Source organism: Drosophila busckii, chromosome X (genome assembly GCF_011750605.1).
Source record: "Drosophila busckii strain San Diego stock center, stock number 13000-0081.31 chromosome X, ASM1175060v1, whole genome shotgun sequence".
NCBI classification, from domain to species: domain Eukaryota; kingdom Metazoa; phylum Arthropoda; class Insecta; order Diptera; family Drosophilidae; genus Drosophila; species Drosophila busckii.
This window is the reverse complement of record NC_046608.1, coordinates 517100-531436: the sequence shown is the minus strand read 5'-3', so window position 1 is coordinate 531436 and position 14337 is coordinate 517100. Positions and strand designations below refer to the sequence as shown.

The window sequence follows — 14337 nt, the reverse complement described above, 5'->3', positions numbered from 1 at the left end:
AATACTTTGAGACCATGACTTGTGCCAAAGTAAAAGTAACTGTTGTTCATTATATTTCGAACTCAAACGCCTATACATTATTTATTTATTTACGAGCTTAGTTATTATACAAAATACAATAAACTAACAGTGATGGGTGCTAGCTGCCAAGGCCATCGACTCGACAATTAACTTATATGCTACTTAATATGTTATTATTTGAATTTGAAGGAAAGGTGAGATGAGCAGAGAGGTGGCCCAAATAGTCGGATCCTCGAGTTGCGGGAAGGTCTCCTGTATTCTCCCCCGCATTTGGGGCACCTTGACGTAGATTTTCCTTTTAGCATGTGCTCGTGGGTTAAGGCAATGTGACCAGTTCTGAGCCTATACAATTTGCTTAGATCTTCTTTTAACCACAAACGTTTGCGAAAATCTCAAGTGAAGCGTTGCATCTGATCATATTTGCTATGGGGAATGACAAGTTGGATTCGTGTAAGCAATTAGCTGTAGCTGCAAAAGTTCGACTTTGTCATAGAGCTGCTTGGGATGAGCCTCAGGCTCATCATATGCTCAATTTGCAATCAGTTGTTATTGTTGCATCATTCTACGCTCCATGGCCAACGCAGCAGCAGCGTCATCAATAACACAACTACTATGTACTCACTTATGTATGTACTATATACATATGTATGTATATAATTATATATAAATTTATAAATTGGCCGTTTGATCGATCGAATACCGAAGACACTTGCAATTTGCAATTGTGAACGCTTCAGAGCTTACGCAGCCGCAGCCGCAGCCGAAGCGGTTCGAAGCGGTTCAGTCAAGCCGGGAATATTATGGAATTATCAGAGAATAACTCTTTGATTCGCTTGTAGGCTAGGCAGCCTTTGAAGGCAGCTTGTCTGCAGACTACAAAAGCCTTTGCCGAAACTTATCTGGCGCGCAACGCGACGCTGATGTTCTCTCTCTCGCCTTTGCGCTCTCTCTCTCTCCGCGCTTGCTCTTGCTCTCGCTGGGCAAGTGACCAGTGCAGCTTCAACTAAATGCGTCGCAGTCAAGCAAACTTTGATAAGTTTGGCGACGCATTCGCGGCCGTCGTTTGCTTAGTGCTCAAGTACAGTAGAAACTCGATAGCAGCGACGTCCTTTAAGCACCATTCTGGGGCAGCGAGTAAAGTAGAACTTATCTAAAAGAGAATTTACTTTCTCTGCTGCGTGGACACGTTTGTCATAATTTCAAACGGAATTCAACTGTCAAAAATATGAAGGCTTCACTGTATGTTTTAAAGCTGCTTCATGCACTTTGGAATGTAAACCGACGAAGACGACAACAACAACTAAAGCGATGTCGACTGCATTTGTTATCAGCGCGTGTTTTCCTTTTTTTTTTCTTTCTATTTCTTCTTTTTTTTATTTGCTGCAACGTGTCGCCTGCTGAATGGGATGCGTAATTTGACACAGACTGACTCTTACTTGCTTACAATACAAGTATACATATGTATGTATGTGTGTATGTGTGTGTGTGTGTGTGCGTGTGTGTGTGTGTGTGTGTGTGTGTGTGTGTGTGTGTAGACACATCTGTCTGTATAATATTTATAGTGTGCCTTAGTTCAATATGCGATGTGCTTTGATTGCAACTGTTTGGTCTGCAAACAGTCAGTCTATAGTTTTCAGTTTTGGGGTCAGACTGAAGATGATGAAATACATCGAGGTACAGTGAGTGCGTAATGCAATGGAATGCGCAGTAAGAAAGGCAGAAATTTTATTGATTGCAATCAAGATCTGATTTATTTCTGGTTCGCACTGAGCAAACTCAAAAATGCGAATCGTTATGTCTTTGGACTAATTTCGATTAAAGTGAGACACGATAATTTCACGGAAATGCGTCGATACAAATGTATCGAAGAGAGAAAATTCTAAGAGAATTTCCTTTCCCATAGCTTCCGTGTTAACGAGCATTCACTGTATTTTTGCATGGAGAGTAGAAAAGAAGTCGTTTTTATTTTTGGCGCATTGCAAATCGCGTGCGATTTATTTTTAGCTTCTCGCTGTCGCCTCAGCACAGCATTGAGTTGAGAGCTGCGCAGCGCAAGAAACCGAGAGAGAGAGAGAGAGAGAGAGTACACGAGCTATTTATTTGCTTATTATTGTTGTCTAAATGCAATTTGTTTGTTTAATTCAAAAGTTTAACTTGTTGTCAGGCAAGTTTCGAGTGCGATAACTAAACCGTGGCCAATTAAGATGAAAACGGCTTAAATGCAGAGAGGTTCGCTGAACTTCTAATCGGGCCCAGTGCAAGATCACAAAGGCACCTTGAACGCACTAAAGTGTGTTTCCTGCATTAAATAAAAGCCGATAAGAGCTGTAAAAACCTTAACCTATTTACGTACAATATATAAAATATATATGTACATACATATATATGTGGACTTATGCGTGTACCTGAACCTTCAGCTTTATTGAAAGGTTTTTCCTAATGGCGCAGCAGCAACAACTCAACTCGATTTTGAGCCAATTGAGCTGATGCAATCGTTGGCTGGCGTTGCAATAGATTTATAATTTATAGTAACGCTCCTGCCATTGTTGTCTCAGTTCCTCGCTACGATGGCGTCATCTAAGCAAACATTAGACAGCCAGTCTTTGAGCTGATAATCCACCCAGCCAGCCAGCCACCCAGCCAGACAGCCCACTCTCTCACTCCCACAATCTGTTACGCTCTGAGCGCTGTGAATCAATCAGGCCTCAGTTAATCTCAACAGCCTTGTCCCAGCTCACTCTCGCGCTAACGCTCTCAGTCTCTGGCAAAGCCACAACAGGTAGCAGATATCATCCCATATGATTTCTCTTACCCGACACTTGTGCTGCATTGATTGGTAGCTCAGGTAACCTTGCTTGATTGATAGCTGCGGCTTGGGGCTCGACTTGAGTCTGTTTGGCTTGATTCGTGGACTTGATTTCCTGTTGACACAGTTGCAATAATAGCAGCAGCTTATATTGAGTAAGCGTGACTCTCGGATACCCTGCACATACCGCAGGGTGCCATCCATATTTTCGAATATTATATAAATATGTCCCTAATAGTTAATAGACATGTGTTCTATAAGTTGCCGATATAAGATATTCTCTCTTTGGGAACTTTTGCTCAAGCATTGCTCATACTCGAAGTGGTTTTCTCTAGAGAACTCACAGAGCTATGCAAATGAATCACTTATAACGAAACTTAGCAAAGTTGGTTGCTCTGGAAATCACTCAAGTTTGAGATAAAACTAAAGCACTTGCTCTCGAACTATATCACAGCATAAATATAAAACACGATTCGTTAGTCACATTTCTATATCATGTACACATTTGTTTCTATGCATGTGTGTGTGTGTGTATGTGTGTAAGGGGAACTTGTTGATTATTCATGCAATTTTATCAACGTGAATTCAATTCGCACAGGCAGCCCATGAAAGTAAACAAATGGCAAAGCAAACGCAGCTGAAAGCGTATACACATATAGTATGTATACCTGGCCCACCAGATACGTGTGTATATATACATACATAGAGTCTATATAGTCAGGTAGCCAACTATATATATATATATATATATTGCATTTGCACAACAAGTTACGTTGTGTGGTTTTATGTGTGCGGCGCTTCGGCTAATCCTGGGCCTAAGCCTGGCCGGAAATTCCCAAAAAGCGGCGCTCAATTCGCGCTAAGCTGCGCTGCTTACCTGCGCAGCGGCAGTAACTGCGACTGCGACGCCGGCGTTGAAAGGCAAATTGAGTAATGAGAGCACAACGCTTGACAATTTAGGGCGAACAGCTGAGCGGCGGCTGCGCTATCTTTTGTTAAGGCCGCCTCCGTCTTCGCAGTCGCAGTCGCAGGCGCTGTCGCAGTCGCAGTTAGCATTAATTTTGTTGTCGTTGCAGTCTTATAAACTAATGCGTATGAAGTTCAGCATTAGTTTTGCATTGGCCGCGTTTAGAGCAACAACGACACACAAACAAATAAACTCGCACGCTCGCGAGCACACACACACACATACACACAAAGAGAGATTGAGAGAGAGAGAGGAGGTGCGATAAGATTGAGCGAATTTGATTATCGCCCAAGTGTTTAGTTTTTATCAGCTCGTGTGTGCCGATGAGAAACTTGCGCTTTCGCCAATTTGTTTTAGCTGGCAAAAATCGTTTTCGCATTCACCATGAGTTGGTTCAAAAGATCGTCGCGCGCACGCCACGCGAGCCACCCGCAGCCACCCACCCAATCACAAGCTCCAGCTCCAGCTCCAGCTCAAGCTGGGGCAGCGGACATGTCCAAGTCGCTGAGCAGTCTCGATGAGCAGCGCATTGAGCGGCTGGAGCCAGAGGAGTTCTTTCACGATCCCGCCCATGTGCGCCACTACAAGGAGGAGGCGCTCTTCCTCAGCTTCATGTCCGAGTGGGAGATCGTGGAGCATCCGCAGCAAGAGAACTTTTTCAGCGCCGACTTCGAGGAGGAGTTGCTCCAGCAATGCACAGCAGACAGCCACAAGCTGCAGCTCGAACTGCAGCTGGCGCCAGCCAAGTCAATGGTGCGTCGCAAGCGCAAGTTGCTGGAGCTGCTCTTCGCGGACAACATACAGACGGGCATAGCGCTGCCAGCGTCGAGCCAGGCCAATGCCACCAGCGTGCTCTGCAAGAAATCCAAATACGCCACCAGCAGTCTGTCCAGTCTGGGCTCCACCGCCACGCTGAGCTCCACCACGACGCCCACCTGTCCGCAACAGGTGCTCAAGGACTGTCGCATCGATCGGCAGCAACTGAAGACTGAAGCCCTGGCAGGCTCCATCATGGGCGCCATTGGCAAATGCCCCAATCCGCGCAGTCCTGCCGGCTCACTGCTCGCCCCATCCAACGATCTCTGCCATCCTGGCGAGCACAACACCTGCGATCACTACGACATCAAGCAATTCTTCCACCTCGACGAGCAGGGCAACATCCTGCTCAACATGGCGCACATTGTCGAGTGCCAGGCGCTCAGCATAGCGCTCCAGGCCCATTCCAAGCGTCTCTACCTCCGCTACAGACGCAACTGCGAGTGCGCCGACGAGTTGGATTGCCGGCAGCACGGCTGCTGTGCTCCGCTCATCTGCCTGCTCCAGCTGCTGCAGCGGCTGCTCTTTGGTAAGCCGCCACTCCACTACAAATAGAAAGGGGAGGGATCCATCTTACATATGTACATAAATGAAATGTTAGGAATACAGCTGATTCAGATATTTGATATAACCATATGACATAACCAATCTCTCTAGCTGACTCGCTCTTACTCAGAATTGAAGCTCTCCTTCTCACTCTCTCTCTCTCACTCTCACTCTTTCTCGCTCTCTTTCGTTCAGGTCATCCACGCAACAAGCTGAACGTGCAGAGCGCCGGGCCCGGAGATTCGCTGAGGGCCTACACACTGCAACTGGCCCAAGATCCGAGCTCCACGTTCGCACGCAACATTGAGAACTTCATCAGCTGCACCAAGGAGTCGCGCGAAGCGGCGCCACAGGTCATAATGCGCAACATGCGCCAGTTCATGAGCGGCATGAAGAACTATCTGGTGAAGCATGGCGAGGGCAAGTTCCATGCAGAGCTGGAGACGGCGCGCGCGCGCTTGAAGGCCGACGAGTTCCTCAACCTGGACACAATGCTCGAGACGGTGATGCATCAGCTGGTGGTGCTGCCACTCCGAGAGCATCTCTACGGCATATTTGTGGACTACTATAAACGCAGCGAGGACATTCAGCTCCTGGCCCAGAACGTAAGCTATGCCTGCGAGCGCGATGCCTCCGACTTTGGCATACGTGCCACAGTTACGCCGCCGTCGCAGTCGGCGTTGCGCCTGATTGCGAACCTGCTGTGGCGTCTGCAGGAGGCGGAGCTACCGCTGGACAAGCTGGAGCTGTTCCTTTGCGTTATCTCCACGGTGTTCGATGCTACTGGCTGTCCGCGTGGCCAGCAGCTGGGCGCTGACGACTTCTTGCCCGTGCTGGTCTATGTAGTGGCCAAGTGTGGCTTTGTGGGCGCCGAAATCGAGGCTGAGTTCATGTGGGGACTTCTGCAGCCGACGCTGCTCAATGGCGAGCCCGGCTATTACCTCACAGCCCTTTGCAGTGCCGTGCAGGTGCTCAAGACATTTATGGCTTCCGAGAGTGAGAGCGGCACCGGTTCTCTCGATGTAAGTAACCCAGCTCTAGACTAACGATATTTGGCATATCGATTATAATGCTATAATGCTTTATCAACTGTCGGTTATCTGGCTGCTACAGACCAAACTAAATGGCAATAGCTAACTAACGTTCCCAACTTCCTCCTCTTTTAGTGGCGCGCCAGCTGTTTGCCCGCCTGCTCCAGTGTGCTGCGTGTTATCATCCCGGACGAGTGCAACGGATCACTGCAGACGCGCACGTTGCCGGTGCGACCGCACACAACGACACGTGAGGTGTGCCGCATCATCGCGCACAAGGCGCGCATTACGAATCCACAGGACTACGCACTCTTCAAGCTGGTCGATGGCGAGGAGACGCTGCTCACGGACTCCGAGTGTCCACAGGATGCACGTTTGGCGGCCAAGGGCAAGCACTGCATGCTCGCATATAAGCGCATCGATGCCAAGATCGCCTGGCCGACAGCTGCTCAGCCTGGCAGCCACTGAGCCACTGAGCCACTCAGCGGCGCTAAAGCTAAACACGAAACAAGCAAAGAATTATTATCTGCCCCCTCCTGCCCTGCCCCTAATCTTGCTCACTAACAAGCATATTTGATTAATAATTTATTATTATTACATTAAAATATACTTAGTAGCCTGTAAGTAAAGCTATTTAACGCTAATACATCTAATGTGTACTAAACAAGAACAGTATTGAGTTAAGCGCGTTTGTTTTTTATTATTAATGTTTTTTTTTTTATTATGATTATGATTACTATAGTTATTTAAATTTAACTTGTGTTTGTCAACAACATTATCTCTATGAATCACAAAAATCACAATAACAACGTCTAAAAAGCCTTTGTAATTTTTTTTCTGTGTTTTTTTTTTTCTCTAATAAGTATATACAATACAAAAATTAAAATAAAAAAAACAACTGCTAGTAAAACTATATAACATATATACTATATACATACATATATAAATATGTGGCCCTAAAGGCCGAAACTTAGCATAGGGCCATTTTTCTAAAGGAAGCTCCCATACACACACTATCACACTCACAGGCATACACACACACACATACGTAACCATCAATAAAAAAGCAAAGCAGAACCAATTTTGAAAGGAATCTTGTATGCAATCAACTCAGAGTTTTTACCTGGACACACACACATACAGAATAACACATGTATGCATGCACGAAGGCATTTATAGCAATGTTTTTTTAATGGATGGGATATGCACACATACATATGGAACGAACACATAATAACGTAATAATTAAAATATTATTAACATTTAGCTTTAAGACTTATGTAAAACTATAACTAACTGCTATCAAGATATTGTTTTTTTTTTTTTTTGTATACTTTGTAATATATAGCAAACCACAAGGCAATTATTTAATAAACATAAATTACATTAAACATATTTAAATCTGAGTGTTTTCAATAATTTTATAATTGGCTGAAATTTAACAAGCACATTATAGAATGGCGCCCACTAGCTACATATAAAGTGCTCCAAAATCTGAAAATTGTACAACTTTTTGAAATTGTTCTGTTGCAACTTAATTCTTATCAGAATGTATCAAAACAGGTCTAACACGAATTACATTCTGTCTCCTCTGTCCTGTGAAATACAAAATTAACAGCGCCGTCTGCTTTGTGTCCTGCGAAATAATACATATTAAAAAAATAGAAGCATGATACCAAAGCACATTTTTCAAAAGTCGGAAACTAAAAATTGTTTTAATTGGAATTCATTCACGAAAGACTAATTGTTCATGTTGCTTACCGGAAATCTCAATAGATGGCGCCACTAAATACATATCAGCTGTCAAACACAGCTGATGCAAAGCACGTGAGTTTGAACTTGCGAAATTTTGTGTGCAATTTACAAGTTCATCAAACATAAACACATAAACGATAAAAGTGAAATTTTTGAAATGCATTCGAAGAAATGGGGCTTTTATTATGTGTGTGTTAAATTGAAATGTTGAAATCACTCTTGCTGTGTTCATGATAATGTGAAATGTGTAGGTAGTCTTACAAATAAATACATTTCAATATGTCTCACTTTTCAATAGAGATTCAAAAAGAGTCCACAGCAGTCCATCAATGAAATATATTCGGTTTTTTAGATTAGGTTATAGTTAAGAAAGCCACTTTTAACCACTTTCCGAAATATTTAAGTTTTTAGAACATAACCTCAAATTTGAAAATGAAGATTTGTGTGGAAAATGGCATGAAGCGGAAAAACAAAAGGGATGGCTTTTTTTTTAATTTTTTCACAGCTTACCATACCTGAGACACAATTAGAAATTTAATGGATGAACTAAAAAAATTTAGCTACCGCTTGAGCACAATGTGAAAGCATTGTAAATCCAATTTTTAAGTATTTTAAAGGCGTGACATGCCCACTGTCGTCAAAAAAATATCCTTAAAAATTATTTTAGCATGTGTTATATTAATTTGACATATTGTTTTTAAAATTAAAAGAAAAATTGTTGTTGTTTTTCCTAACGAGGCGGTGCCACGCACACAATTTGTTTAAATCTAATACCTTACGGTCACATAAGCCTAATGCAAAAAACAAAATTGAAATAGCTTGCTCCGTTTTTGTGTTATTAATTTTGGCCTCGTAAACTGGTCATTTTCCCCATAGTGCAAAGGTAGAATTTTCAAAAACCTCCGGCTGCCAGCACTCGTTAAAAATCTTTGATCTTTTATAGTCTGCACTGCTTTCGTGGCGTATCAAAATGCAGACTGTAATTTTTTTTTTCGCCGAGTTAAAAATGGCAAAGTCGTAGGGTTTGAAGCGTTGCTCAAGGTTGTCCGCAACCACTTCTTCCTTGGGTCCGAAAGGGCCAAATTTTAAGCTAAGCTTGATTAGTTTCCGCAAAGAGAAGTTTGTCGTCAGATTAAGGTGCTTCCTGTGTAGCTGTGTCTTTGGTGAAGAATCGCACTAAGATCGCCTGTTCCAGCATATCTTTTGTCAACATAGGAAACCTAGCTATGGGAGCAGTTCGAGTTGCGTGGACAAGAGCGACTCGGCTTACTCGGTGGTCTGGTGTGCAAAATCGACTACATAGTAGTGAAGTGTGTTCTGATAATACCTCGTGTCTACTACACACTAAGAGTTGCCAGAGTAAATATTTGAAAGGCCAGTTTGCGATAACTTCCTTGCGCTGGCTCTAGAGTTGCGCCACATTTGCTCCTATGTGCAATAACTTTTGAATTTGCTCTTTCTTCACGTCTTCTGACATCTACATATGTTGGATGTGCAGAGAAACCTCTAGCATGAGCCTTTAGCCACTCCGTAATTTTTATATGAGAACCGGCACCAGGTCTAGATTGCCTCTGCAGTCTTCTGAATCAATTTGTAGAGTTGGTCCACCCTCGAGTTGATTAATGGGAGTCTTTAATTTGTCATTGTATTGGTCGACATACATTAATCAGAACATGAGAAATTGTATCTGATTGTCTCAGCCGGGATGAACAAATCCAACAGCGCCATCTATGGCTCTTACAATACAATGGTAAATGGATACGCTGAAACAGCTGACAACCTAACAGGGCTGTCATGCAACCTAATGTTTTTGGCGGTTAAATATTTTAATCTTTTATGTATAAATTTCCACGATATTTAAATTAAGTTTAAATTTAGTTTACAAAAATTGTATTATATTCCGCTTTACGAGATATACAACATTTTACAGTAACATTATGTTAAGGAAATGTAATGTGAACATATTTTGGCATATCGAAATAACAGCTGTAGCGATAATTCCAGGGCTACGATAGTACGACGCGTTGCTCTTACAGTTATCCCACCATTTTTTAAATAGTTTTCATGTCATTTAATTAAGCTGCGAAATTAATTATTATAGAAAAAAAAAATATAGTTTAAAGGTAAGCGACAGCTGCAATGGCAATGAATTGTCATTAAATGATCAATTGCTTGTAGAGTTACTATGACTGAAGCTGTGACTGTTGCATTGCGCGTGCGCCCGCTGGTTAAATCTGAGGTGCAGCGCGGCTGTCGCGTTGCGGTGCAGCGCGCAGCACCAGGTATGCCACAAGTAGCTGTAAATCGCACAGACTACTTTACGTACAATCATGTGTTTGACAGCGACGACACACAGCAGGGAATATACGATAGCTGTGTACAGCCCAAGTTGCTACGTCTGCTGAATGGCTTTAATGTAACCATCTTGGCCTATGGTCAAACCGGCTCGGGTAAAACTTACACTATGGGTACGGGCTTTGATGGCATCATGGATGAGCATGCGGGGCTTATACCACGCGCTGTTAATGAAATCTTTCAGCAAATGATGGCAATGTCACAGAACGTTGAATACAAGGTGACATGTTCCTTTGTGGAGCTATATCAGGAGCAGTTTTTCGACTTGTTTTCAAGAAAGAAACGCGAGGATAGCACTGTAGATATGCGCGAGGATAAGAATGGCGTGTTTTTACTCGGACTCACAGAGCTGAATGTACATGCTGCCAAGGAGGTAACTGATCAGCTCATGCGTGGCTCCTCTGGACGCGCAGTGGCCGCCACAGCCATGAATGAGACGTCCTCTCGCTCACATGCTATCTTTACGCTCACCATTGTGGCTACAACGAAAGGAAATGAGGAGTAAGTGCTAAAGCAATTCAATTGCTCAATATTTTGTACTAATTTTTGTTTTGATTTTAGTAAAACTGTGACAACTTCCAAGTTTAATTTTGTGGACTTGGCTGGGTCCGAGCGCTGTTCCAAGACACTAGCCTGCGGCGATCGTTTCAAGGAGGGCGTTAATATAAACAAGGGTCTGCTGGCGCTGGGCAATGTTATCACTGTGCTGGGCTGTAAGCAACTATTGGTACTTTATAGTTTTTATTCGTATCGTATTTATTCGTATCTTATACTTACAGCTAATCAGGGAACAGGCTATGTGCCTTATCGGCAATCGAAGCTAACGCGGCTGCTGCAGGACTCACTGGGCGGAAATTCCGTAACTGTAATGATAGTCTGTGTTAGTCCAGCGGACTACAACGTGCCGGAAACGTTAAGTACGCTACGCTATGCAGACCGCGCTTTGCAAATTAAAAACAAGGCTGTAGTTAATTTGGATCCCCATGCAGCTGAAGTGGCCAAGCTGAAGGACACAATACAGCAATTACGCCTAGAGCTGCTGGCCAGTCGTGGTGGTGCTATTGGTAGTATTATTGGTGCAGCTAGTGTGGTTGGCGGCAGTGCTAACTGCGAAAGCGAAACAAACTGTAGCTTGGAAAATCAGAAGCTGAAGGAGCAGCTGCAGCAACTACAACAATCATATGCTAGTATTGAAAAGAAAAACCATCGACTGCAGCTGGAACTGCATCAGGCGCTGGTCAGCTTAGCAGACAATGAGATGCGTGCGCATATAAATGAGATATCGCATGACAAGCTCAAGGCGCATGTGCAGCAATTAAAAGCAAAGTTAAATGAAACGCTGCCTCAAGCTGAAGGGGAACAACAGCAGGAGGGAGAAGAGAAGCTGGAGCCTCTTCAGAAGCAACTGCGTGAAATTTCCCAATTGATTAGCACTGTGGATGGTGAGTTGCTGGAAAGCGAAACGGCTCTGCAGGCGCATCGTTTGGAATGCCTTAGCGACAGTGCCAACAACAGCAATAACAACGAAGAGTCTAGGGAGGAACCACACGAGCAGCTGCAAACACGCACCGATGAGCATACAATGAAGCAACTAAATTTAACTGGCGAACTGCGCTACATATTACGGCAACTGGATTTAAAGCAGGAGCTGCATGAGCGCGTCACGCGCAATCTGAGCAAGCTAGAAGAGACTGACAACGATGAGAAGTTCAAGCAGTGCGAGCAAAAGATTGAGCAGCTCGAAACGGAGCGACGCGAATTACTCGATCAGCTGCGTTGCAGCAAGCAGAAAGACACCTCTGCGAAGTTAGCTGAGGAGCGACGAAAGCGCCTACAGTTGCTCGAGCAGGAAATTGCGGAAATGCGGCGTAAGATTGTCCAACAGGCCAATATGCTGAAGATGCGCGAGAAGGAGCGCGAGAAGATTAATAACCTAAGCAGTGAAATACGCGCCATGAAGGAGTCCAAGGTGAAGTTAATACGCGCCATGCGCGGCGAATCCGAACGCTTCCGCCAATGGAAGAACATGAGCGAAAAACAACTAACGCAGCTCAAGAGTAAGGATCGCAAGATGGCCAGCGAAATGGTGCGTCAGCAAACGTTGCATGCCAAGCAGCGGCAGGTGCTAAAGCGCAAATGCGAAGAGGCCATGGCTACAAACAAACGGTGAGTAGAGCCGACTATGACAGACTGTGCTTCACTTTGTACACATTTAAGATACGAAAACAATTGCTTTACAGTTTAAAGGACGCTTTGGAGCGTCAGCGTGCCGCGCAAGCACAACGCCAAAAGCATGCCAAGAACCCAGCAGCTGGTTATAAAATAGAGGCGCTGGTGGATCGTGAATTAGAGGTTATACTTTCGCTGGTGGATGCTGAGCACAGCTTGGAGCAGCTCATGGATGATCGTGCCATTATCAATGCGCACTACAACGAACTAAAGCTGCAACAAGCAAGCGCTGAGAATGCCGCAGAGCACGAACAGCAGTTGGCCAATTTGGATGAGGAACTGGAGATGCGCAATGCCCAGATAACAGACTTGCAGCAGAAAGTATGTTCCCATGACCTTAACAGCCGCATGCTTGAGCTGAGTGAGAATGTACAGAACATAGCTGAGTCACGTTCGATAAATAAGCATCTGTTAAGGAGTCTGGTTCAGCAACGGCGCGATCAGGCGGCTGGTCTGCTAGAGCAAAAGATACTGCTGGAGGAGCAGCGCAATCAGCTGCTTGAGATGCAGCAGCGACATGATGAGCTAACGAAACGTCTGCTACTCGCCAATTGTGAGCATGAGGAGCAAATGTTGCGTCAACAGCGCAACTACGAGGAAAAGGTTGCGTTGCTGTTGCGCAGCTCAGACAAACAGCTGGCGGATCCGCAACAGAAAATGTTCATCGAAGAGCTAATCGCTGCCAAAGACGCACTGCAGTCTCAGCTAGATGCCGTCGAAGCCAAAAGAAAAAAACCAAGGCAAAATAAAAATAAAGATGAGGAGGACATTGTTGAGCTAAACGATACAATCGAATCCATTGACAGTGAAGATGATCCTGAATGGGTGCCAAAGACTCGCAAACGCGATGTAAGCTAAACTTTATTTCAAACTAAATGCACATATACGTATATATTTCGTTTTTTTTTTTTTTGTTTAGACCTCTAAGAGCTTATCGTATACCACCGCTGCCAGCAACACGCAAGTCGATCCAACGAACTGCTCACAGAGCTCACTAGACGAAAACGCCACCACCAACATGGATGATTCAAGTCAAGCCGCCAGGTGCAGGTGCCGCTTTAAATGTAATACGAGGCGTTGTGGCTGTTTTATCAAGGGCCTCTCCTGCAGCAGCAGTTGCAAATGTGACGGTTGCTGCAGCAATCCATTCAAGCAGCAGTCGAACAACGAGGAGAATGCCGCGTCCAGTCTCATGCTAAACACCACGGTGACAATACAGGAGCAACCGACTCCGTTGTGTAATGCCGAAAATCCATTGATGTCCAGGTTTGATGCATAAAATATAGGTGTGGTTTTTAATATTTCATACTCTGTTATCATTTGCAGAAGCTCTGAAGACAATAAGCCGGATTTACATGCAGAGCTGAAGCAAGAAACAACGTTGGGAAGTCCTGCTTTTAAGAATACATTCCAGTTAAGGTACGTTCGACAATAATTGTTCTAAAGTTCGAAATACTTAAAAATATTTTTCATATGCTTTTTACAGAAGCTCTGAACTCACCCTGCTGACTCCCTCATCAAAGAAAAAGTTCTTTAATTTTCCAAACAAAAATTGTTAGCTTGTATGTTATATTCCACCGTTCGCATTATTGTCTTTTGTTAGTATATATTCTAATTTTGTTCAAGTATTTGTTCACATTTGTATACCAGTGAGTCAAATCAATTTTTGATAAATGGGCTCAAAACAAACTGTAAGATCCAAAATGCAACTTTGTCTGCAGCATAAAAGTGAGCTCTTAAGCATTTAAAATAAACTAATGTTTAATATGTATAACAATAATAAAAATTAATAAAATTGCATCTAAAAAGAT

General features: G+C 43.8%; 2 protein-coding genes across 3 annotated transcripts in view; both read left to right on the top strand.

The window, feature by feature from the left end:
• LOC108606463 (protein sprint) overlaps positions 1-6930 on the top strand; it is a 48464-nt gene extending 41534 nt beyond the window's left edge. The window contains exons 1-3 of one of the 2 annotated variants that reach the window (XM_017996586.2): positions 3870-5139; positions 5352-6178; positions 6323-6880. In XM_017996586.2, coding sequence (XP_017852075.1) covers positions 4179-5139; positions 5352-6178; positions 6323-6655 — 2121 coding nt within the window. In that variant the 5' untranslated portion in view covers positions 3870-4178 and the 3' untranslated portion in view covers positions 6656-6880. Of the gene's footprint in view, positions 1-3869; positions 5140-5351; positions 6179-6322 lie in introns of those variants that run through there. The other variant, XM_017996585.2, reaches the window with a different exon arrangement.
• Positions 6931-10127: 3197 nt separating this feature from the next.
• On the top strand, positions 10128-14256 carry LOC108605403 (chromosome-associated kinesin KIF4). The gene is made up of 7 exons (XM_017995073.1): positions 10128-10798; positions 10859-11010; positions 11077-12463; positions 12538-13375; positions 13446-13792; positions 13853-13945; positions 14013-14256. Exons 1-7 carry the CDS (start codon positions 10128-10130, stop codon positions 14083-14085), a joined length of 3561 nt encoding a protein of 1186 aa, XP_017850562.1. The 3' UTR covers positions 14086-14256.
• Positions 14257-14337: the final 81 nt, after the last annotated feature.

Bases quoted from the DNA above. Each gene is read 5' to 3' on its own strand.
- LOC108605403 (XM_017995073.1), top strand. From the start codon at position 10,128: ATGACTGAAGCTGTGACTGTTGCATTGCGCGTGCGCCCGCTGGTTAAA. The intron at 11,011-11,076 runs GTAAGCAACTAT...TTATACTTACAG, and splicing joins TGTTATCACTGTGCTGGGCT to CTAATCAGGGAACAGGCTAT. The intron at 12,464-12,537 runs GTGAGTAGAGCC...ATTGCTTTACAG, and splicing joins GCCATGGCTACAAACAAACG to TTTAAAGGACGCTTTGGAGC.